The 23,273-nt window shown below is 35.0% G+C and overlaps 1 protein-coding gene across 2 annotated transcripts; it reads left to right on the forward strand.

Annotated features, from left to right (window-relative positions):
- On the forward strand, positions 1,010 to 21,894 carry LOC109723038 (importin beta-like SAD2). 2 transcript variants are annotated; one of them, XM_020251248.1, is made up of 22 exons: positions 1,010 to 1,342; positions 3,497 to 3,632; positions 3,710 to 3,797; positions 4,618 to 4,773; positions 7,504 to 7,666; positions 7,780 to 7,964; positions 8,043 to 8,216; positions 10,034 to 10,179; positions 10,306 to 10,429; positions 10,528 to 10,708; positions 13,451 to 13,610; positions 13,709 to 13,750; positions 15,152 to 15,270; positions 15,396 to 15,594; positions 16,350 to 16,481; positions 17,058 to 17,161; positions 17,299 to 17,478; positions 18,434 to 18,573; positions 18,669 to 18,808; positions 18,981 to 19,135; positions 20,796 to 20,919; positions 21,021 to 21,894. In XM_020251248.1, exons 1-22 carry the CDS (start codon positions 1,253 to 1,255, stop codon positions 21,170 to 21,172), a joined length of 3,090 nt encoding a protein of 1,029 aa, XP_020106837.1. In that variant the 5' UTR covers positions 1,010 to 1,252; the 3' UTR covers positions 21,173 to 21,894. The 2 variants fall into 2 exon arrangements, with proteins under 2 accessions (XP_020106837.1, XP_020106836.1); XM_020251247.1 differs by having other exon boundaries at positions 1,011 to 1,342; positions 18,978 to 19,135.

The following is a 23,273-nucleotide window of genomic DNA, read 5'->3' on the forward strand; positions in this document are numbered from 1 at the left end:
ACGCAATCTTCGTAGAGTCTACCAATCAGGACGCCCGCAGCCGCATGCCACCTCCGGGTGCACACCTCCGGGTGCACCGCATCAAAAATCTCGCGGCGGCATCCGACCCAAATCATTGACAAAAATTACTGCATGAACCCGATAATTGCATGAACCGGATATATATATATATATATATATTTTATTCAAAAGATATATGTACTATTTGTCGGATGAAAATTTCCATCAAATTTCTAAAATGAATATCACGATAGTTATCTTGAAATAATATAAGGTATCGATCATGGGATATTTTATTTTGACATCGAAATAGGACATAAATGATGTATATCCGGTAGGTATTATATTATATTATATGTATATTTATATGACATATATTTTATTAGAAAATTAGATAAAATCTAAATAGCTTATATATAAAAAAAATATTATATATTTGATATATGTTATCTAGACATTAAACACTCTAAAACTAAAGGAAAAAAAAATTACTATTTATTACAAGAGAGAACAGTGTCTAAAATATGGGAATTTTGATCTATATGCCTTATAAATATATATTTATATTATTATTATTATTATTATTATTATTATTATTATTGATCATGTTTAGGGAAACTTTAGGATTGGGATGAGTATTTAAAGGATGTTGTATCAGAGATATATATATATATACACACACTCGGTGCAGGCAATATCTCTCCCGCAGGCCCCACGCGGAGATCCCGTAGGGAACGCCCACGTGCGGTCATACGCGGCCGCATAGGGATTGTTTCTACCAAGCCGTTCGTATACGAACACTTTATTTCCACCGTGCATTCGACTTTCGACACGCCGATTCTTCCATCCGTATGCGGAGACGCCGGTGAAATATTCAATTGGTACAGTCGCACGAGGGATCCGGTGCGGCTTGGTTCGAACAACACGGGTCCGACTCCTATTAGTGAGATTTCCGCGGATCGTCGCACCTGACCCAAACCCTAGAGAGTTAAATACCGTTTGATCTCTCCATCTCCGGCTCTCTCTTTCTCTCGCTACACCCAAGATCAAAGCGAGAGAACTCTCCACTCTGTTTCTCGCCTCCTCCTCTCTCTCTCTCTCTCTCTCTCTCTCTCTCTCTCTCTCTCTCCTTCGCCTCCTAGGAAACCCTAGTGGGGCGATCGAAACCCTAGCTTGGGGGTCCTCCGCCATTGTTGCCGCGGCGCCTCTCGATCGCGTCGGGGATCAGCGGCTCCTCCGGGTTCCCGCGGCCATGGACCTCCCGAGCCTCGCCGTTGTCCTCCGCGCCGCGCTCAGCCCCATTCCGGAGGAGCGCAAAGCGGCCGAAGAGAGCCTCAATCAGGTGAATTAGTAGTTTTGGCGATTCTTCTGATGCGATTGGTTGTGCGATGTACTGTTTAATTTCCGTGTGTTAGGTTAGGTTAGGTTAGTTTAGTTTATCCTTTAGGTAGCGTTATGGTGTGTTTCTGGGATTAATCTTGCGTTTTGTATCGAATTCAATTTTGAAGGCATATCTTTTTTGGTAACTTTGCGGCCGTTTAATCCGAATCAGCCTAGGGATCTACCAAAGGAAGCGATTTTAATAATCTTATTGTGAACTGATATGGTTGGAGGATTTTTTTTTTTATTTTTATGATTATTTTTCTCTTATCTTTATTTTGCACTTGTGGTGCTGTTGGAATTTTAAGTTTCTCGGTCCAATTCGTCTCTTGGGTTTCGAGATGTCTAGAAGAGGATGAATTCATCTTGCCGTTGACTTTTGAATTCATTCCTTTGCTTTTCTTGCCGGTAGTTAATATTTGTTTTATGGCTTTTACAAAACAGTGTGCGATAATAACTGGTAGCATAAAGTTGAAGTTTTCGTACATTCTTTCTTTGCATGTCATGATTATTTTTGAGTATTGTCCATTTAAACCCGTGTGATCAAATTCATGTACCCTGAATAGTGGAAATTAAAAGAGGTTTGCTGTTCCTTTCATTCTTTCCTTTTAGAATATGTACAAGGTGTCCAACTTTCAAAATCATTATTGTTATCATTCTGTGTCTTTGTTCATTCCGTGTCTTTAAGATATAGTCATTACTTTGTCCGCTAAATAAAGTAATCTCCTCTATGTAGCAGCTGTTCAATTTAGATCCACCTCATCAACAGGGAAAATGATTAATTTTGGACATTTCTCGGTTTTTGGGTTTAGATGTTAAATTTCGATCCCAGTCTCAGAGAAAATGATTAATTTGGACATCTTTAAACTTTGCATCAGAACATCTTAATATTCTGATTCAACAGCTTTCTTACTATCTTTTTTGGGGTATGATTAGTATAGACTATCTGCTGGCTACGTTTGAGGAAGAATCTAAGTTCTATTTTATTTTATCTTGTTTTTACTACGCTTGTTCGATACCTTTGTTGATTTCTTTTTTTTACCAAAAAATAACTAGGCTAAAAATAAATAGACTTGGGTTCTGACCTGTGATGATGTAACCTTTGTGCTAATGATTGGTCTAGCCTCCCTTTAGGAATAAAAAGTGACTCCAACTTTAATTGTTCTCTAATAAATCAAATTTGTGCATGTTTCCAGTCTCAGAGAATACACAGGTGTATTTAGCCTGCTCTAAAAATATCTGCATGAGGCCGAAACCCCAAATAAGGAAATAAAAAATAATAATTGAAATTTGGAGGCCTTAGAATATTAGTTAGTAGACAATTTAGGGAACTTTTGATCCTCAACAGATTCCTGTAAACAAAAGATTTAAATGGAAGAATTAGAAAAACCAATATGGATTTAAATTGATGGATTCATTTTGTGTACTTCTGTTTTCTATCTTTTACTTAAGGCTGATTGTACATTGATTACTAGAACTACTGAAACTGTTCAAGTGGACCAAACCAAATCTCCACAGTTGTGCTGGAGATTCAACCTGACAGGCTGACATAAAACTTTAATATGGAGTGTTTGATGCTTATTCTTTGCTGTATTGTTACTTGCTTGGTTCAAAGGCATATGCTAATCTGGTTGTTGGCATTGAATGTTAGTAAAATGAAACGTTGCAGTTTGATACTTATTTTAGCATATCCATACTGTGACACTAATGTTGATTGTCCTCTTAGCGTCCCTCCTTTGATTATGCATTAGCTCATTTCTCTTGCTTGATAAACTGAAGATGGCAGCCCTAAGAACTCATTATTATTTTCCGTAGTTTTGACTTTTGGATAGTGATCTTGCTATGATGAAACTTGATACAGATAATTGGCTATTGCATCATATATTCTTTCTTCTCTACAAGAACTGGCATTTTTCTCCTAATATGGTAAGAATAATTACTGTAATTGTTTCTGTGCATGTAATGAATGCTACTGAACTTCATAGGAAAAATCTGAAGTGTTTTGAACATGACGTTATAGTATATATTTACCTTTCACAGCACATTAATACTATTTTGTATGTACAGTATATTCTGCTGATGCTATTGTTATTTCTATTTTCCTTTTGGGATGCAGTTCCAATATACACCACAACATCTGGTAAGATTGTTACAGATCATTGTAGATGGGAACAATGATATGGCTGTACGCCAGGTTGCAAGCATTCATTTCAAAAACTTTGTTGCCAAAAATTGGTCACCTATTGAGCCTGGTAAGTGGAAAGTTCATGGTTAATTTATTATTCTGCTTGTTCAAGTAATTAATAGACTTTTTTCTGGCTTAATGTAGGTGAACCCCAAAAGATATCAGAAAGCGACAAGGCCATGGTGCGGGAAAATATCCTTGGTTTTATAGTTCAAGTTCCACCTCTTTTGAGGTATGCCATTTGATTTTCTAATCCTACTAACTGATATAGCTGGTTCTAATGAGGCATGAAATTTGTTCTTGCCAGTCTGATTACTCTCCCAGAGATGCATAAATTCTTTGCACTTTAATTTATGTATCATTTTGTATATATTCTGGTTTTAACTCTCCAATCAAATTGAAAATCTAATCTTCCTGTTCAGTCAGTGATTTATTTGCTCTCCTCTCTCCCTCTCTCCCTCCCCCTCTCACTCTCTCTCTCTCATATGTTCCTTTGGCCATACTATGAAATTGCTATTGGCGATCTCCATTTAGTTTTATGTGCATAATTTTTCTTCACCTGTTCAATTAATGTTTGTACCATTTTTTTTGCTGTGTTTAACCATGATAACTTGATCCTTATTTATGTTTGACCCAGCTTAGCTATTAGGAACAATCAAAATGCTTCAAATCATCATGTGGAAAATCCATTATTTGTTTATTTGATTTTAATAGTTTAACTTTATCTGGTGCATAATCTGCAAAAGATACTTGGATAATGCTTTGTCTACCGAACCAGTTACTACATTTTGTCTAGAGAGTACTTTGGTTTGATGTTTCTATTGGCCTCACATTATGAGTTTAGTTTAGAAATATTAAGTTATAGTCTAAGATATTTTTAGTATGAAGAAACCTGTTTCAATCAATTTTCTTAGTTGTTATCATTCTTCAGCATCTTTATTATGTGCCACATCGTGGTTATTTATTGGTTCTTTTTCTTGTCGGTCCTTGCCTTAAATGTGTATGTTTGCTATGTTTTTATCATTAATTGCAATTAGCTACTTTATGTACAGAGTGCAGCTCGGTGAATGTATGAAAACCATAATTCATGCTGATTACCCCGAACTATGGCCGGGTCTGCTTCACTGGATTAAAGGCAATTTGCAATTGCAGGATCAACAAGTATTTGGAGCTCTGTATGTACTGAGAGTTTTGGCTAGGAAGTATGAGTAAGTATCATGATAAATCCCAATTTTTCTTTGAAGGGATAATTCTGAAAAATCGATATCCATCCTGCAATCTCATTTTCATCTCTGCATATGGTTCAATACCTCGTGAATGAATCGATGCTGAGCAATTTGGTTTTATTTTGGCTCTCTTTCATCTCTAAAGCCAAAAATTCTTTTGCTATTAAGTTTTTGCAGCTGCAATAACTTTTTCCCTCATGGAAAGTTTGTGCTAATTTCTCAAAAATTATTTTAATGTAAAATCTAATGAATTGCCATAAATAATGCAAAACTTTGAATTTTATTGGTGCCTACCTATCGGCATGTAATCAGACTTGATGGCATTGTTTATCTTATAAAATAGGAGTTGTAAGGTTTCTCTCTGTTATTCCTACTAATAGTGCCCCACTTGGTCTCAAAAGAACTCATTTTAGTATAACATTGGAATCTGAATTGAGCATAAAGGTGTTTTTCATGCAAAATTTGCTTGACATCATTTTTAAACTCTTACCATTTAGCATGTTTTGTCTGATATCTTTCTATGGATTTTATTAAATATAATAAAATTGTCTTCCCATTTTGATATTGTTAACCCATGATATTTATTAATGTATTAGCGATGTACCCGCGCTTTGCTGCGGGTACAATAAGTATGTTCTTAATTATATTTGTAAAATATAGTATATATTACTATTATAGCAAGTAATGCTCGAATAGTAACAAATTTAGCTACCGAAAAATAAAGCTAGTGCTAATCAATGCCTTCAGTGTATACCCTTTGGCAACTTAATTAAACTCTTCTATTTTCGATCCGGACTGAAGAAGAAAAAAATCAATAGAAGTTACTAATAAGAAGTTCCATTTCTAAATTAATTTATTATCTAATTAATAGAATATGTATTAATATAGTTTATATTAGGTATACAAAATAGAATAATAATTAAGTAATATAATTTTTTTTCTAACTATCAATTATTTTGATCCTATCTCTCAATATTTCATATAAGTATCTTCATTCTATGCTATGATTTTGTGTAGCTTGCCCTAGACTGGATGCACATCTGAATTTTATTTCTCTTTTTCTAGGTTTCTAGTTGGGTGTTTTGGTGGATCGAAGCATGAAAAAACTGATTTATATCTTCAAACATTGATTTGTAGCATACCATGTCCTTATAGTTGGTGTCAACAACATCAACTTTGCAATGATGTTGTATGCTTGTATATATATACTTTACAGCTATTTGTGCGGCATCTTCCTCACTTTCTATGCTACTATTTGCTGGTTTGCTCTAGGTCTTTATAATCTCAGCTATATCTTCATCTAATGGTACTTCAATTTCCACTAGGTACAAACATTCTAGCATCATTTAAGAACAATTTATAGTTTGGTATTCCATATAATTTACTGATTTACTGTAACATATACTTGAAGGAAATTTTTTTAAATGTTAGTTTTTTTTAATTAGCAAGTCCCACCCAAGGATCACCTAGACATGTAGATTTATATTATCAAGTAGCATGAAAAATTTTCTATGGGGTATAGTCAGCTCTTATTGTAATAAATCAAACTTTATTATAAGATAATACAAAAATTAGAAAAAGCACAATATCTAATTAAAGCATGTAAAAATCATCAAAACTTATTGGCAAACACCTATTCGTTCTTGATAAAAAAACAACGTATAAAAACATGATAATTGGTTAGTGATTTGCTGTAATATAAGGAAATTATAACCGACATATCCGCCTCACAAAAAAGTGCTTAAATGTTAATTTTTTTTTTTAATTAGTAAGTCCCACCCAAGGATTAGCTAGGCATCTTGTAGGTTCATATTATTAAAGTAGCACTCTTATCTTAATAAATTAATCTTTATTACAGAAAATATGGTAAAAAAAATAAAAAAAAACACAACATCTAATTAAAGTATGTAAAAACTATCAAAACTTATCAACAAACACCTATTTATTTTTTATAGAAAAACAATATATAAAAACTTATCAGCAATCACCAATTAATTTTTGATATAAAAAGAGCACATAATCTACTTTATACAAACAAATTACGTGAATGTAGATTAAATGACAAAAACACGAAATGTAACTAAAATCACAGAAATGCTTGGTACAGTGTACTTTCTTTTTTTTACTTTGTTAGCAATTGCGCTTCTTCATCGATAATAAAGAGCTATAAGGAAACAAAAAAAAAATTTAAAAGTTACTATATATAGGTGAATAAAAATTATAAATTTTCTTTTTTTCGATTTACCGAAAGAGAGAAAAAATTTCTAACCATGACATGTAGGCAAATAACTTTTAGGTGTCAAAAACAAAAAATTGCAAGTGTTAAAAAAAATTTGTAAGTGTAAAAAAAATACAGCTGTCAAAAAGTTTGAAACGACATGTGTTAAAGTTTAAGAGAGTACAAATCCAATTCACCTATGGTCTATAAAAGGTCCATGGTCTACAGTAGGAGCACCCAACAAACCCAACAAACCCAATATCTATATCTCTTTTACTTAATCCATGGTACACTGGGTGCACCGAATATTCAAAATGAACATGTGTCCACAAACAAAGAACCCTCGACGCCCTATAGAATATAGTAATAGATATTACTATGTATACTTTGTTTTGATTATCAATGCTACATGACATGTCTCTGTTGCCTTCATAGTATGCTTACTATTGCAGCATCAAGCTAATTTGCTTTCTACTTGTGTTTCCATTTTTAAGGTTCAAGTCAGATGAAGAGCGAACCCCTCTATATCTCATTGTTGAAGAGACATTTCCTTCTTTATTGGGCATATTCAGCAAGCTTGTTCAGATTGTCAACCCTACTATAGAAGTAGCTGATTTAATCAAGCTCATATGTAAAATATTCTGGTCGTCAATATATGTATGTGCCTTTAATATGGCAAGTTGGGTTTTATTCCACTCCCCACCATTAAAGTTTCAGCACAATTTAATATTTTTCCTTTTTTTTCTCCTCTTTAAACTTTGGCTTTACAGTTGGAGATTCCAAAACAACTTTTTGATCCAAATATCTTCCATGCATGGATGGTTCTATTCTTAAATATGCTGGAAAGGCCTGTTCCGGTGGAGGGCCAACCAGTAGATCCAGAAGTCAGGAAATCTTGGGGATGGTGGAAAGTTAAAAAATGGACAATCCACATCTTAAACCGTCTATACACCCGGTGAGTTTTGTAGCAAGCTAGCATTTTTGTGTTATTGTGTTTCTTGTTATTTTTGATCATTGATTTACTTCTCCACAGCTTTGGAGATCTGAAGATTCAAAAACCGGAGAGCAAAGGTTTTGCTCAAATGTTTCAGAAGAATTATGCTGGAAAAATTTTGGAATGCCATCTGCAATTGCTCAATGCGATCCGCATAGGGGGGTATTTACCTGATAGAGTTATCAACCTTATCCTTCAATATCTGAGCAGCAGGTTAGTATTTCTTCAATGAAAGATTATCTATGTGCATTATATATATTGTCTTCAGGGAACTTACGACCAATTGCTTCATAATACACATGTTGGCAGAAGAAAATATCTAGCCCTTGTTTAGTCAACCATTTTTTTGCAGAAAAAGAAATTAAATTCTAAGCAATTGATGAGCTGCTGGATGGTGAATTGTTTGCTACCTATGGACCTATGTGTTTTCTTTGGTAACAAAAGACAAACATTAAGAAGTAACTTTTATTTATTTGTCTCTCTTTTTTTCTTTAAAACAAAACCTAAAAGGAGATAATGTTTCACTGTCTAGGCAAGGTGCATTGGAAGCTAACCAACAATAAAAAGAACTAGAATCAACCCTTTGGTGCATTTATTAACGTAGATTTCCAGAAGAAAATAAGAAACGTAGCTGATGCTTGACAAGGCCTTAGCCGTTTGTTCCTGATTTCCTATCAAAGTCTTACCCATTTGTTCGTGATATTCTTTGACCTTTTTGAATTATAATAATTTGCCGCTGAGGAAAATAACATATGTGCATTCCAAGCTAACCAACAATAAAAAAAAAGCATAGAGTCAACCCTTTTGTGCATTTATTAACATAGAGTTCCGGAGGAAAATAAGAAAACGTAGCCAGAGCCTGACAAGGCTTTAGCCATCTGTTCCGGATTTCCTAACAAGGTCTTACCCATTTATTCTTGATACTCTTTAACCTTTTTGAATTATATTAATTTATCGGCGAGGAAAATAACCTATGTGCTTTGCAAGCTAACCAACAATAAAAAGAATATTGAGTCAATCCTTTAGTGCATTTATTAACATAGAGTTCCAGTGGGAAAAAGAAAACATAGCCGTAGTCTAACAAGGACTCAGCCGTAACAAGGTCTTAGCCATCTGTTCCTGATATTATTTGTACTTTTTGAATTATGTTATTTTCCCGCTGAGGACAATAATGTAGAAAGATTTGCTGAACTTGATTTGGCTGACTATTGATATTTTTTTTCTCACCATTGACTTTCTTTGATGTCCTATTGTTGGTTTCAAAAGTAATTCTGTTTTGACTGGGCCTTTGATGCTATTTTTTTAAAAAACCTTACCCAAACATTTACTCAGATCTTTTGTGTTCATGCGAAAAAGCTGTTTCGCCGACACTTTTGTGGAATTTCAAGGAACTAATCTGAATTAGGAGAAGACATTAATTGATTATATTGTTCGGTTGATTGTGTTTGTTTAAAAACCTTAAAGAATAAACTTTGGTTGGAAACTTTGAAGAGCAAACTCTGAGAATAAATGTACTTCTTAGAAAAATCTTTTGTATCTTCTTGTGTCATACTTTTCAAAGTTAATTTGATACAAGTGAAGCATGTTGTACAATCCTTTTCTTGCCTTCCAATGTTTTAATAAGTAGAGAGAGGAGAATTATCAATTATCTGTAAGAAGATTGAAGAATTCCAATAATTTCATCTTTTGGTATCACCCTGTAAAATCTCTTTTGTGCTGGTTTCTTTGTCCAGCTACTAGGTACAGTAGTACAAGAATGCATGTTGATAGATGGAGAGAGATTTATATTTGACCTTATATTGTTTTAATTTTTGTGGTTAAACATTTGACCTCGCTGGAATTTTGGATGGATATATTAACTGTTAGTACCTTTTTTTAGTTGTTTTAAATCTAGTTGCAGCACCAAACAATGACTCTTAATAAAAGGTCAAACCATTTGACTGTCTAGTAACTTATTTCGAATAGTAGTGAGCAGAATTTACTTTTTCTTTTAAAGTTGAACCAAGTTGAAGCCCTTTTATTCACTGCAGCATTTCGAAGAATAGCATGTATAACTTGCTACAACAGCAGCTTGACATTGTTCTCTTTGAGATAATCTTTCCATTGATGTGTTTCAACAACAACGACCAGAGGTTATGGAATGAAGATCCTCATGAATATGTCAGGAAGGGCTATGGTGAGCCATTAGAATGTTTGCTGGTTTATTCTAAAAGCCAGCATTACAGAAAATGTATTTTCTGTTATTATTTTCTAGGTGTTGTTTTACTATTCTTTTGATGTACCATCATGTTTTCTGATGCAGATATTATTGAAGATTTATACAGTCCCCGGACAGCTGCTATGGATTTTGTGAGTGAATTAGTTAGGAAACGTGGAAAAAGTAACCTGCAAAAGTTCATTCAGTTCATTGTGGAGATTCTTAGTCGGTATGTGATGCATGTGGTGCTACTCTGATTCATTGCCTTCATGAATCTATTATGCACAAAGTGAATATATATTTATTAAGATCATTTCTTTTTATCAGATATGATGAGGCATCTATTGAGTTTAAACAATATCGACAGAAAGATGGTGCTCTTCTTGCTATCGGAGCATTATGTGATAAGTTAAAACAAACTGAGCCATATAAGTCCGAGTTAGAACGTATGCTAGTTCAGCATGTATTCCCTGAATTCACAAGCCCTGTCGGGCATCTCCGGGCTAAGGTACCGTCCTGTCCTTATGCTATGTATTTTATACCTTAAGCATTTGATAAATAAGTTTCCTTTTTTTTTTTTTTATATCTTTTGTTTTAACATTACAGTTTTCCATTTGAGAACTGAAATTCTGTTGTGGATTTTCCTAATAATTAGCTTTGTTACAATGGCAATTTCTTTGCCTTCTCCTTTACTATTTACTATTTTTGTATTTCGAATGTTTGAAACTGAATTTTGTACAAGTGACTGCTTACTGCAGATAGATTTTTTTACTTGCTTCAATTCGTTTGCAATCTATATTTTTACCACATCAGGCTCCCAAGACTGTACGCTGAGAACTTCAACTAATGTTGCCAATGCATGGATATATCATGAATCTCATCAAACTGAGTTGAATTGCAGATCTGAAAACTAATTGTGGGATTCTGCTTCACTTTTATATCCTTGCAGACAATTATCATTGATTTTTTTACATTGTAGTTTGCCAACAACAATTTTAATCAATTGGTTTTATGGATCAGACATCAAACTGAGTTGAATTGCGGATCAGAACGCTAATCGGGGAAAATTTGCTTCACTTTCATATCCTTGCAGACAATTATTATCATTGATTATTTACGTTGTCCTTGGCCAACAACAATTTTAATCAATTGCTTTAATGGATCAAACATGTATTGTTAACTTCCCCCCTCTTATCTTATATATATAAAGAGAGAGAGTATGCCTTGTGTGCTTTTAGAGCTATGGTAGCCTCCATATTATTAAGTCGTTTTTGATGCTGGGACGTCTGAATCGATGATATGCTCTGTTAAACTTGATCCTATAGTATTTGAAGTATTTAAAAAATAAATTTTATAATTTTTCGATATCATTTACCTATTGATCGAAGGGGTCCAAAACCAACAATTTTAATGGTCGTGGTGAGCCGTTTGCAAGTTTAACGGTGTAGAAATATCCAAACCCTGTGAAATTTCGATAGAAAATTCTTTATACTATATAAAGCCAAATCAATATTTTTGATCTAAAATTTTAGTGTCATATCACAACATTTTGTGAGATTCTTATTTTTAGCCATTGATTTTGAGCCCTTTCGATCATTAGGTAAATAATATCGAAAAATTATGAAATTTATTTTTTAGGGACTTCAAATACTTTAGATCAAATCTAACGGAACTGATCATCGATTCGGAAGTCCCAGCAATCAAAAACGACTTGATAGCACGGAGGCCATTGTGCTTCTAAAAGCACACAAGCCTAGCGCGCGCTCTCTCTCTCTCTCTCTCTCTATATATATTCTCTCTCTTTAAGTATGGGCTTAATGAAGATATACGTCTACTGACGCATCATATCATCTTGGAGCTATTAAATGTTTCTTAGGACATTTTCTATTTTGCAAGTCTTTGGTGATAGCATTCTAGATGTGTTGGCCTAGGCAGTTTCTTTCTGGGTGTTTTTCTGTGCACGGTAGTTTGTATTTATGATGTTACCGGATTTTTCTAATAATTTAGTACAGAAGTTCTCGAAGTCTTTGTGGGAGCTAATTTTATTTTGGGGTTGATATATTTCCTCATTCTGAAGTGCCAAAATATAAACAGGAACCTCTTAAGCGCTTTCACTTTGTGGAGCTCTAAAACCAAACGTTTCCATACTTAAAATGAATATGTCATGCAGACATCAATTCTAGAACTTTCACTTTAGTGTACTAATGGCCTAAATTTTTAGCTGTGTATGGCATGGGGCTAATACATTTTAATATGCCCATTAGCTTGCTTTGGTTCAACTTGATCGTAAATATTTTTTGGATTGGTCAAGGGAGTTTTCTGTTGATTGTTCTGCTGATTTTATTCAGTAGAAGATTAGTTGCAGCTATGGACCAGGATAGAAAGGGGGAGAGAATACTATAGTAGAGAAGTGGGACAGAGAAGGTGGAAATAGGGGAGAATTGGTCTGCATATTTTTGGCATTGGGAGAGGACAGGAGACAGAAAGGATGAGCAGCTTAAGAAGAAAAGGGGGGAAAGAAAGGGATATGTGGCTGAATAAAATTGTCAATCATATGCCAAATCTAGTACTGATGAGTTAGTGATCCAACTATACGCTTTCTTCCCCCATGAAGCAAATGTATGCTTCGTGGTGTGATATACGCTGATTTGGACTATCAAAAGAAGGATTTAAAACATTAGATGCCCCATAAGAGTAGTAAATTTTTTTGTTTAACTAGTGGCTTCTGTAGTTTTAGAAATGCTTTTGCCGTTGTAAGTTGTATAACTGTTCTCATGCTTCCTGTTGTTTCTCATGGGTTGTTTTGAGTATTCTATGACGATAGACTGCTAATCTCTCATGTAGCAAAGATCGTAACACAGTGGTCTATGCTTCTTTTTATGATTAAAAAATTTCCTTTATCTACATCATTGAATCAGTTTGCTTTCCTTTTCGTCTTGTCTAATGCTGATCTTCTTCTCCACCAATCCTGTTCTGTCAATTGTTCAAAATAATACCTATCATTAAAATCAGAGTATGGTCCTGTCTAATGCTGGTTGTTAAAAAGTTATACAGTTATTCTCATTTTTTTGCTCTACTGCTCTACTGAATAAGTTGAAGTTGATTCAACTTTCCCGTTTCAAAGGTTGTGATTTTGATGTCTTTTGTTCCCCTTAATATCCAGCCTGGTGATTACAACAGAATTTCTTTTCACTTTGATCTTTATATGTTGTGTTACATACATTAATTCGTTTCTCTTTTGAGGTGCTAGGCAGCATGGGTTGCAGGGCAATATGCCCATATCAACTTCTCAGACCAGGAGAATTTCCGCAAAGCAATGCAGTGTGTTGTCTCTGGTTTGCGTGATCCAGAACTTCCTGTACGAGTTGATTCAGTTTTTGCACTTCGCTCGTTTGTTGAAGCATGCAAAGGTGTCATTTCTTTACGCTTGCTACTTGTCTAATTACTTATTGATTCATTCCTTTCTCTTTCTCCCCTTGGGGCATCTAAGTGTACTCTCTTGCTGCAGATTTAGACGAGATTCGTCCAATTCTCCCTCAATTACTTGATGGTATGCTAAATACATAAACACGCACACACACATGTATCTCTATTTGTACATACAATATTACATATATATGTTGATGTATATAAGTATATTGTATATGTACATGCACAATATATATATATATATAGAGAGAGAGAGAGAGAGAGAGAGAGAGAGAGAGAGAGAGAGAGAGAGAGAGAGAGAGAGAGAGCTAGAATACTATCGGTAGCAAACGGGCTCCGTTGCCACCCATTTGTTTTCAATGATGGAGCCTCCAAATCGACGATCGGCACTGTTGATATGATTTATACCACTTGAAGTATTTAAAAATCAAATTTCAAATCTTTTCGACATCATTAACCTAATGATCAAAGGGTTTCAAAATTTGTAATTTTAACGGTCGATATGAGGCATTTTCTCATTTAATGATGTAAAGATATCCGAATCGATTGAATTTTAATTAGAAAATTCTTTAAACTATTTAGAATAAGATCTATACTCTCGATCTTGATTACAAGATTCCTATCATCACTTTTTAAAGAATATTCATTTTCAGCCGTTCATTTTGTATCCACTTGATGGACAAGAGAACAATATCGGAAAAGTATGAAATTTGGTTTCTAGATATTTCAAGTGGTATAGATCATGTTCAGTGTTGCTGATTGTCGATTTGGAGGCTCCATCATCGAAAACAAATGGGTGGCAACGGAGCCCGTTTGCTACCGATAGCATTCCAGCTCAACTCTCTCTCTCTCTCTCTATATATAGAGTTGATTCTCTTATGAGCATAGAGCCCTTCGTACTCATAAGTTGTTTTCAATGATGGGGCTTCCAATCGACGATCCACTCCGTTAAATATGATTTAGAGTATTTGAAACTTTTAAAAAGTAAATTTCGTAATTTTTCGAAATCATAATAAAGTCCATCAAGCGGGCATAGAATGAACGGTCAAAATCGAACGACATCCTAAAAATGGATGATTGGATCCTTCAATTTAAGATCAGAGTTATTGATCTTTATTTAGGTAGTGAATAGAATTTTCTATCAAAAATTCAACCGATTCTGATTCTTTTACACCGTTAAACTAGCAAGTATCCTATGCCGGCCGTTAAAAATTGTCAATTTTGTGAGCTTTTGATTGTAAGGTAAATGATGTCGAAAAATTATGAAATTTGATTTTTAGAAGTTTTAAATTCTCTAGATAACGTTTAACGGTATGGATCGTCGATTTGGAAGCTCTATCATCGAAAATGACTTATGAGTACGAAGGCGATCGTACTTATAAGAGTATAGTAGTCGAACTATACTCTTATGAGTACGATCCTTCATACTCATAAACATGTTGATTGAAGACAGATATTTATGCCTTTTCTTGTTATGTTGATTGAAGAGTGAAATTTACATTACTTTTTGTTTGATATGCAGAGTTCTTTAAACTTATGAATGAGGTTGAAAATGAGGACCTTGTATTCACTCTTGAGACTATTGTGGATAAATTTGGTGAAGAAATGGCGCCATACGCTTTTGGCTTGTGTCAGAATCTGGTATTGCATTGTCCTGTGTAATGATTACCTTGAAGTTGTTTCTGGGCATTCTCATGTGTAATGATTACCTCGAAATTGTTTATGGGCACTATATGGAATTTATTTTTCTTGGACTCTTTGCACAGGCTGCTGTATTCTGGAGGTGCATAGATACCTCTGAAGCCGATGATGAAGCTGATGATTCGGGTGCTTTGGCTGCAGTTGGTTGTTTGCGTGCCATAAGCACAATTCTTGAATCTGTGAGCAGCCTTCCCCATCTTTTTGTTCAAATCGAGCCTACTTTGTTGCCAATAATGCGAAAGATGTTGACTACAGATGGTCAAGGTACTTCTTTTCCTTGTTTGCATCTATAATGTGCATGCTTTGAAGTCTGTGATTCCAGGGTTGGTTGTTTTACTCTGTATGCCCTATTGTGTATAATAAGTCAGCCTTGTAGAGATCATATGTTGAAGTGCGTTTATCATGACATCATATTTTGGATGTGTGCATGACATGATTTTCACTTGAATTTCATGGTTTATTTTTTATTGTAATAAAAAGTTTGTAGATTTGAAATTTTTTTCCCCTTAGAACATTAGATGCTCATTTTTTCCCTACATTATAATGTAGTGCAGAAAATCCATGTCACACACACTTATCGTGACAGGTTATGTTAGTCTCTCTTCCCAGAGATGGATTCAACATGATGTTCATTATTTAATATATTAGATATTTATTTTAAATGGCATTTTAATGGTACTCAAGGATATTTATATCATTTGTACATATTATCATCCTGATATATGGTAAACATAGTGACAATGCATGTTCTTCCATCTACTGCATGAATGGACCTCAATCGAATGTATCGTGCTTTTTCATTTTTTTTTCCCCCTAGTACTAGCCTCTATGGGGTCCCAATTCTTACACAGCTTAGATGACACTAGCTTGACTCTATTTATGAGTGTAACATTTTGATTTCCAGCACTTCTTGTCGAGCGTATGACATGTAATACAGATTGCATGTTTGTAAACTTTGTTATAGCTTGCCTCATCTTGACAGTTTGATGCCCTTTTTTCCCCTTTTTATTTTACTGCAGATGTTTTCGAAGAAGTTCTTGAAATTGTCTCCTATATGACATTTTTCTCACCGACAATTTCCTTGGACATGTGGAGCCTTTGGCCATTAATGATGGAAGCTCTTAATGATTGGGCTATAGATTTCTTTGAGAGTAAGTGCAAATATTTATGGAAAGGGCGTTCTCTATTGTGCCTTTTTATGCCTGTTTATTAGATTGTGAATATGCTTTTATTTTTTGCCACAATTTGTATCTTTCTCTAGCTTTACTAGATTGTGAAACTTTCCTACTTTTCTCTTACAACTGCAGTCATATCTAAGAAAAAGACATATGCATTGAGTCTGTTTGGATGTTGGAACATGTTGTCAAATACAACTTGTGCCTTGTGGTGGTCTTTTTTCATCAGTCTAACCTAGTTGTTTGATTTTAGTTCATTGCAGTCCTCATCATCATGATCATTCAGAATAACGCATTCTACCTACTATCCGGTCGTAGGCATCTTTTCATACATTATATCAACTAACTAAGAAATGCTCGGCGAGTTGATAATAGAGATATGCTGAACAAGTTGTTTATGCATCCTCACCGGCAGTGAAATCTTCTATTTTTCTACACTGCTTTATGATTTCTGTTTCAATTGAACTTTTTATGGTACTTCGTCTGTACGGAATCTATGTATAAGTGCACATTAATATCTTGCATGTTTAATTCTTCTCATTTCTTTTGCAGATATTCTTGTTCCCCTGGATAACTACATATCCCGCAGTACCGCTCATTTTCTTACTTGCAAAGACCATGACTACCAGCAAAGCCTATGGAATACACTCTCTTCTGTGAGTGGCAGAGTTTAATATATTTTAACAAGCATATAGCTAGTTTTCTTACGTTTCATCAAAGTCGTGGAAATGGAGTCTCATCCCTCCAATGCTGGTTGTCATCATAATTTTTACTTATTTAACATGATATGCAGATAATGTTGGATAAAAATATGGAGGACTCGGATATTGAACCTGCACCTAAACTCATTGAAGTTGTCTTCCAGAACTGTAAGGGCCAAGTGGATCACTGGGTTGAGCCATATCTCAGGATTACGATTGATCGATTGCGTCGGGCTGAGAAGCCATACTTGAAATGCCTGCTAATACAAGTGGTAAAACCATTCTTGAAAATTTGTTTCTTTAGTTAGTTCAGACTTCAGAGCCTATCTTGTTTCTTTTCTTTTGAACATGCTTTCTACATGACGGTTGGCACTAACACTTGAATTAGAGGATTTATGTCTCATACTAAACAAGTAATTATGCTATTTTTCTGTAGTTAATTTCACGAGTTTCTGTTTATTTGATTTATGCAGTGGCAAGTCTGGTTCAGCCATTTAATTTAAACACATTCAGAATGCAAATATGTACTTGCTTTCGAAACATGTACTTGCTTTCCAAATATGTACTTGCTTTCCATGTTTTTGCATCTCAAAGTATCTGCTTGGCTGATCATTTTTTCTCTTTGGAAGGGGTCTGTGACTATGCTAGTGTGTGTGTGGACTATTTGAAAGAATGTGATATATGTTAATGAGACTTATGAGGGTTAACATGCTGGGTAATTTTGCTCATTTGTTGCCTGTGGGTTTGGTTCTGGTCTTTGGCTTTGGCAAATTAAATTAGTAGCAAACTGAAATCTAACATGTTTGACATTTTGATGGATTTAGTCTACTGGTTTCGTTCCTCTCATAAAATTATTAGTAGTGGAGAGTTACGTCTTTTTACTATTCGTTCTTTTGCAGTTCTTTGTTGGACCATATTGTCTATTTAGATGGTTAAAATGTAGAGATTTCATTATGTAATCACATTGTATATGCATCTAGTCCCATTTTATCATCTTACTGCTTGCAAATTGACGGTTTCGTTACTTATAGATCTATAGTTAGTCTATATATCCATGATTACAAGCTAACCACCTCAATGTTCTCTTTCTACCATGATTAATCTTTTTTGTATTTTGCATTTCGTGATGTTTCAAACAGACACATTCTAGTGTTCCATTACTAGTTGGATTTTAAGTCTATCTATTGGAGCATGATAATACTAATTATCTTCCTGTGTGCTTTGCAGATTGCTGATGCTCTTTATTATAATGCTTCTTTGACACTTGCCACTTTACAAAGACTTGGGGTTGCAACAGAAGTTTTCAACCTTTGGTTCCAGATGCTACAACAAGTTAAAAGGAGTGGTGTGCGTGCGAATTTCAAGAGGTATATATGTCATCTCATGCCACTTATTTTTGCTTTGAAAAAAGAAATCCTTCTGCAATAGTTGTTACTCATGAATGGACTTTTCGAATTTGCAGGGAACATGACAAGAAAGTTTGTTGCTTGGGATTGACTTCGCTGATTGGCCTTCCAGCGGAGCAGTTACCTGTAGAAGCCTTGCAGCGTGTCATAAAAGCAACGCTCGAGCTGCTTATTGCTTACAGGGACCAAGTTGAAGGTCCTGCAACATCTTCTTAATTACAGTACACATAAATACTTTCTTTATCCCAAGCCCTGACCTACTAGAACTACTATTGCAGCTGCATTTATCATTTCAGTAATTTTCACACAAACCACCTTTCTGTCCTTTTGAATCCAATTTTTTATTGTACATTTTAAATGTTTAGAAGCTAAGAAGCAAGACGAGGCTGCTGATGATGACATGGATGGCTTTGACGCTGATGAGGATGACGAGGAAGAAGATGAGTCAGACAAGGAAATGGGAGATGATGATGAGGATGGGGATGAAGTGGACAGTCTCAAGCTGCAGAAGTTAGCTGCAGAGGTTAGCACTTATTGAACATTCCATAGATATTGTTCAGTAGCATTATGCATGGTGCTCGTGGAATTGTGTATCGAGTGTGCTGTACCTTTTCAATGACCTATGGCAGTATGCCATAGGTCATCGAGCCTGCCACTGTGCCTCAATATGCTTGGTTGTATCGAGCCTAACATTTTGGTACAGTTGGCATGCTGTGGTATGTGCCAAGCATGTGCTGCAATACCCCACCCTTTTTTATTTTTTTTTCTTTCTCCAAGCTTTTTTCTCTCCTCTGTTAATCTTCTTCATACATACCGCTCACAATAACACTGAAAAGCTAAAAGGAAAAAAAAAAGTAGGAGAAATCTCTCTCTCTCTCTCTCTCTCTCTCTCTCTCTCTTGAATTTTTAAGGATTTTTGTCTAAAATTTTATTTTTAATATCAAAAAATGAAACAAAAGTGGAGGGCTTTGTAGATCCACTTGGTCTATTCATCGCATGATCCACTCATATATTTTACAGATTGATGAACCATATTTTCAGAAAAATTTTAAGGATTCTTCTAAGAAATATCTCATCTGTGAAAAATTTAAGAAAAATTGAAAGGAATTGATAGGTAGATTAGTAGATCTTATTAAAGGTTTTTTTTATGGTTGGTAGAAATGATTTATGTCTTTTGTACGATGTTACATGAAAAAAGTTGTGTATGTTATAAATATAAAGCATACACACTAGTGGATTATAAGAAATGACCCAAGAACTGTGTTTATGAGAAAAAAAAAATCTGGCAAAACAATATTATAATACCTTTTGACTAAGAAACTAAAATAGGACTGTCAAAGTGTGGTCCTTCCTGCCAGCAAGCATGCTACAATAGCCAACTTGGCATGGCAACATCCCTGTATGCCGTGCCAACCAGATCTCAGCATGCCCCGATCCTCTGGAACTTTAGTTCTTGAGTACCTGATGTTTACCTTGAGGATATTTAATTTCTGGCAAACTGGATAATTATAGTAAACAGTTGAATTGTTTTTGTACTCTATATGTTTTGGTACTGATACCTGTTGGCTGTTAGGACGTTTTTGGTTTGCTCATTTTTCACACATGTATAGGAATCAGAATTGGAATCGGAATGGATGATTCCGTTTGTGGGTGTGAAGTATGCGGGAGTCCCATTCTAATTTCGATTCTCAGGTGGAATGGAAATCCCCCAATCATCCTTTTGTCCAATCCAGCCTTTGGAGGCTGGATTGAAAGTTGAATCTGGGTGGAATGACTTTATACTTAAAGTATAAAATAATGATAGATTTCGAAAATATCTCAACTATAGTTTATACTTTAATTATTTTTTTGATAATTAAAATTTCCTATCTCAACCAAACAATGAAAACAGGAATCAACTATTCCGATTCCAATTGTTATTCAAACCAAACATATTGGAGGATTTTACTATTTCGTTTTTGATTCCTGTCCATTCCAATTCCCATTCTGACTCCAATTCTTATTTTAAACCAAACTCGCCCTTATTGTACTTCATATGTTTAGGCATAACTACTATCTTGTAACTTTTCCTAGCAAGGTAAAATGCAGCGTATATCTTCCTATTCACCTTTGCATATTGTTTAACAGAAATTAATTTTCTCTTAGTACTAATTATTTTATTTTATCTGTAATGCTGCAATCAGGCAAGAGGGTTCCAGTCGAATGATGATGACGATGATACAGATGATGATTACAGTGATGACGAGGAGCTGCAATCACCAATTGATGAGGTGGACCCTTTTATCTTCTTTGTTGAAACTGTCCAAGGTATGCATCTCTCCACACTCGGGTTATTTAATCACCATTTTCTTTCAATCTTGCCAAAGAAATTCACGGGGAAAAAAAAATCATATGACGCCTACTTCCAGCTCTCCAAGCATCCAACCCGGGTAGATTCCAGAGTGTGATGCAGACCTTTGACATCCACTGCCACGCACTTGCCAATGCCGTATCTGAAAAAGCTGACATGAGAAGAGTCGAGATTGAGAAAGAGAAGCTGCAAAAGACAAATACTGAGTGAACGCCGCTCTGATGTTCTCATTTTCGAAAATATTTTCTCAATGCGGTAGAAACTGGGGTAGTTTACTGTGTCTCATGTCTTGGTCGTCTCGGTTTCTGAGTTTTTAGAGCCATGGTCTTGTCCCCAGGGTGGATAGGGCTTTTCTAGGCTTAATCAATTTTCTCCTCCTGAGATGGGAGAAGCTGATAATGGATGCATTGAGGATGAATGCTCTGTTATCGCTGTTGTCACAATTTTTTTGGGTGGGAAGTGGCAACCGATATACGAAGTTGTTGATTTACTACATGGTACGCCCCTCCCTCGTCGGTTGTATGAGATTTATTTCTTCGGGATGATTTTTTCCATTCGTCGGCCCGTCGAAGAGTACATTATTTGGATATACTAGGTCTTTTATTCGAGATGGCAGGGTTTGGGTACAAAGTGTATATGATTTTATTATTGTATCAGGATACGAGGACATGTGGAAGTCTGTGAGATATAGTTTGGTGGGGTCAAATGTTACGCGGATGGTCTAACCCCTTTGAAGGGTGAGTTTTGCGTGAACCACTGCTTTTTTTTTTGTTTGTTTTTTTTTTTTTGTTTTTGCATAAAGCAAGTCTATTGGGATTTATTTACTGTTACGGCTTGAGTCATCATGTATTGGTTTCTTTTTGGTGCCATGTTTTGTGTTTTCCTAATTTATCGGCAATTTGAAGAATTGATTCAGCAATTTGAATCTGCAATATTTGATTGTTGCTTTTGATAACTTATCTTCATGACCATGTAGTTTACATATTTGCACAGATTCTAGCTAGTCTATGCTTGTTCCGCTTAGAACTCCCGGGGGGGGGGGGGGGGGGGGGGAACAATCAAACATACTAAATCACATATGACAAACAATATTGTCTGTTATGCGTTCTGACTCTTCTGCTATACTTTTATGTTCTGCCGGTTGGCTGCGATCTATATTTCTATTGTTTTTTGGTTACGATGGACTGAATTAGTTGTTTTTCATTCTTATAATTGTTCCTTACTGTGGCGTACACATTTTGTGTAAAATTATTTTATATATATAATGTTTTATGTGCGTAATGACGTGTGAGAACATCCATGTTCATACTGTTGTTCCTTTTCATAATCTGAGGCCCTGTTTCGATGCAATTATTTTATTCGGTATATTGCCTTAGTTTGCTTGAGAAATATATAGTATTTGATAGATAAGAAGTATGATCAAATGCTTCTTAGAGGGACGTGTTAGCCTTTCTAAGTCATTTTTGAAGAGAGGAATAAATCATCTTACAGGTATAAATATACTATCTTACTAAATTATGGATGTTAAAATATTTTAAGAAGCAAAAATCAAACTTTCTGTTTTCAATCACGTATAAAAGTTTTTGTAGTAGAATAGTTTATTATTTTCTATATTCAATAGTTATTGTTCGATGTCTTATTCAAACATTTAAATAGGACCACCTGAGAAATAATCCCAAGGAGCCTGAATTTTGGGTTTGTCGCGAGCCTATAATAAGGTTGCCAATTTCTTGCGGCAGTTTATTGAGAAACTTATACGCATGTTTAGGTAGAAGGCTTTGTACGCTAACCCCAATTACTTATTAGTGAACTCTTGTCTGCTTCCACAATGGTCGAGCTTTTTATTACTTTCATGCTGTCGTCATTGGAGTATCTGTTTGTTTGCCTGTTACAAGTGTGGCAAACGTGCTGCGGGTTTATCTATCAATCATCTATATTCGGATAGAAGTTTATTTCTTACGTCAGGGTTATACGAAGTCATAAAAGTAGAATATCTGAGTTTAAGCAATTTGATTTACATCGGCCATGTGATTTAACAGACATCTAAATGTATCACGCTGAATGTGTTTATAACTACTTTCAAAGAGCGTAAACATAAAAAGTTATAAATTTTGAACGTTTTTTCATGCAGTTCGGAGATTACCTTACGACTAAGTATTAAAATTTTCAAGTATTGATTCTAAGATATTAATCGTCAGGTAACAATTTCTCGAGGACTGCAGTGATTATTGCTTGTGAACTGCTAGAAACTTGGCTGGTACTTTCACTCAAGATATTCGACCTGTTTATTCAGAATAGGCCTTCCAAGCGT

This window comes from Ananas comosus, linkage group 17 (assembly GCF_001540865.1).
Source record: "Ananas comosus cultivar F153 linkage group 17, ASM154086v1, whole genome shotgun sequence".
Lineage (NCBI taxonomy): Eukaryota > Viridiplantae > Streptophyta > Magnoliopsida > Poales > Bromeliaceae > Ananas > Ananas comosus.

Coding starts and splice junctions, on each gene's coding strand:
- LOC109723038 (XM_020251247.1), top strand. CDS start 1,253: ATGGACCTCCCGAGCCTCGCCGTTGTCCTCCGCGCCGCGCTCAGCCCC. Junction 7,667..7,779: donor TATTCTGGTCGTCAATATAT/GTATGTGCCTTT, acceptor TTGGCTTTACAG/TTGGAGATTCCAAAACAACT. Junction 13,751..15,151: donor TCTCCCTCAATTACTTGATG/GTATGCTAAATA, acceptor TTTGATATGCAG/AGTTCTTTAAACTTATGAAT.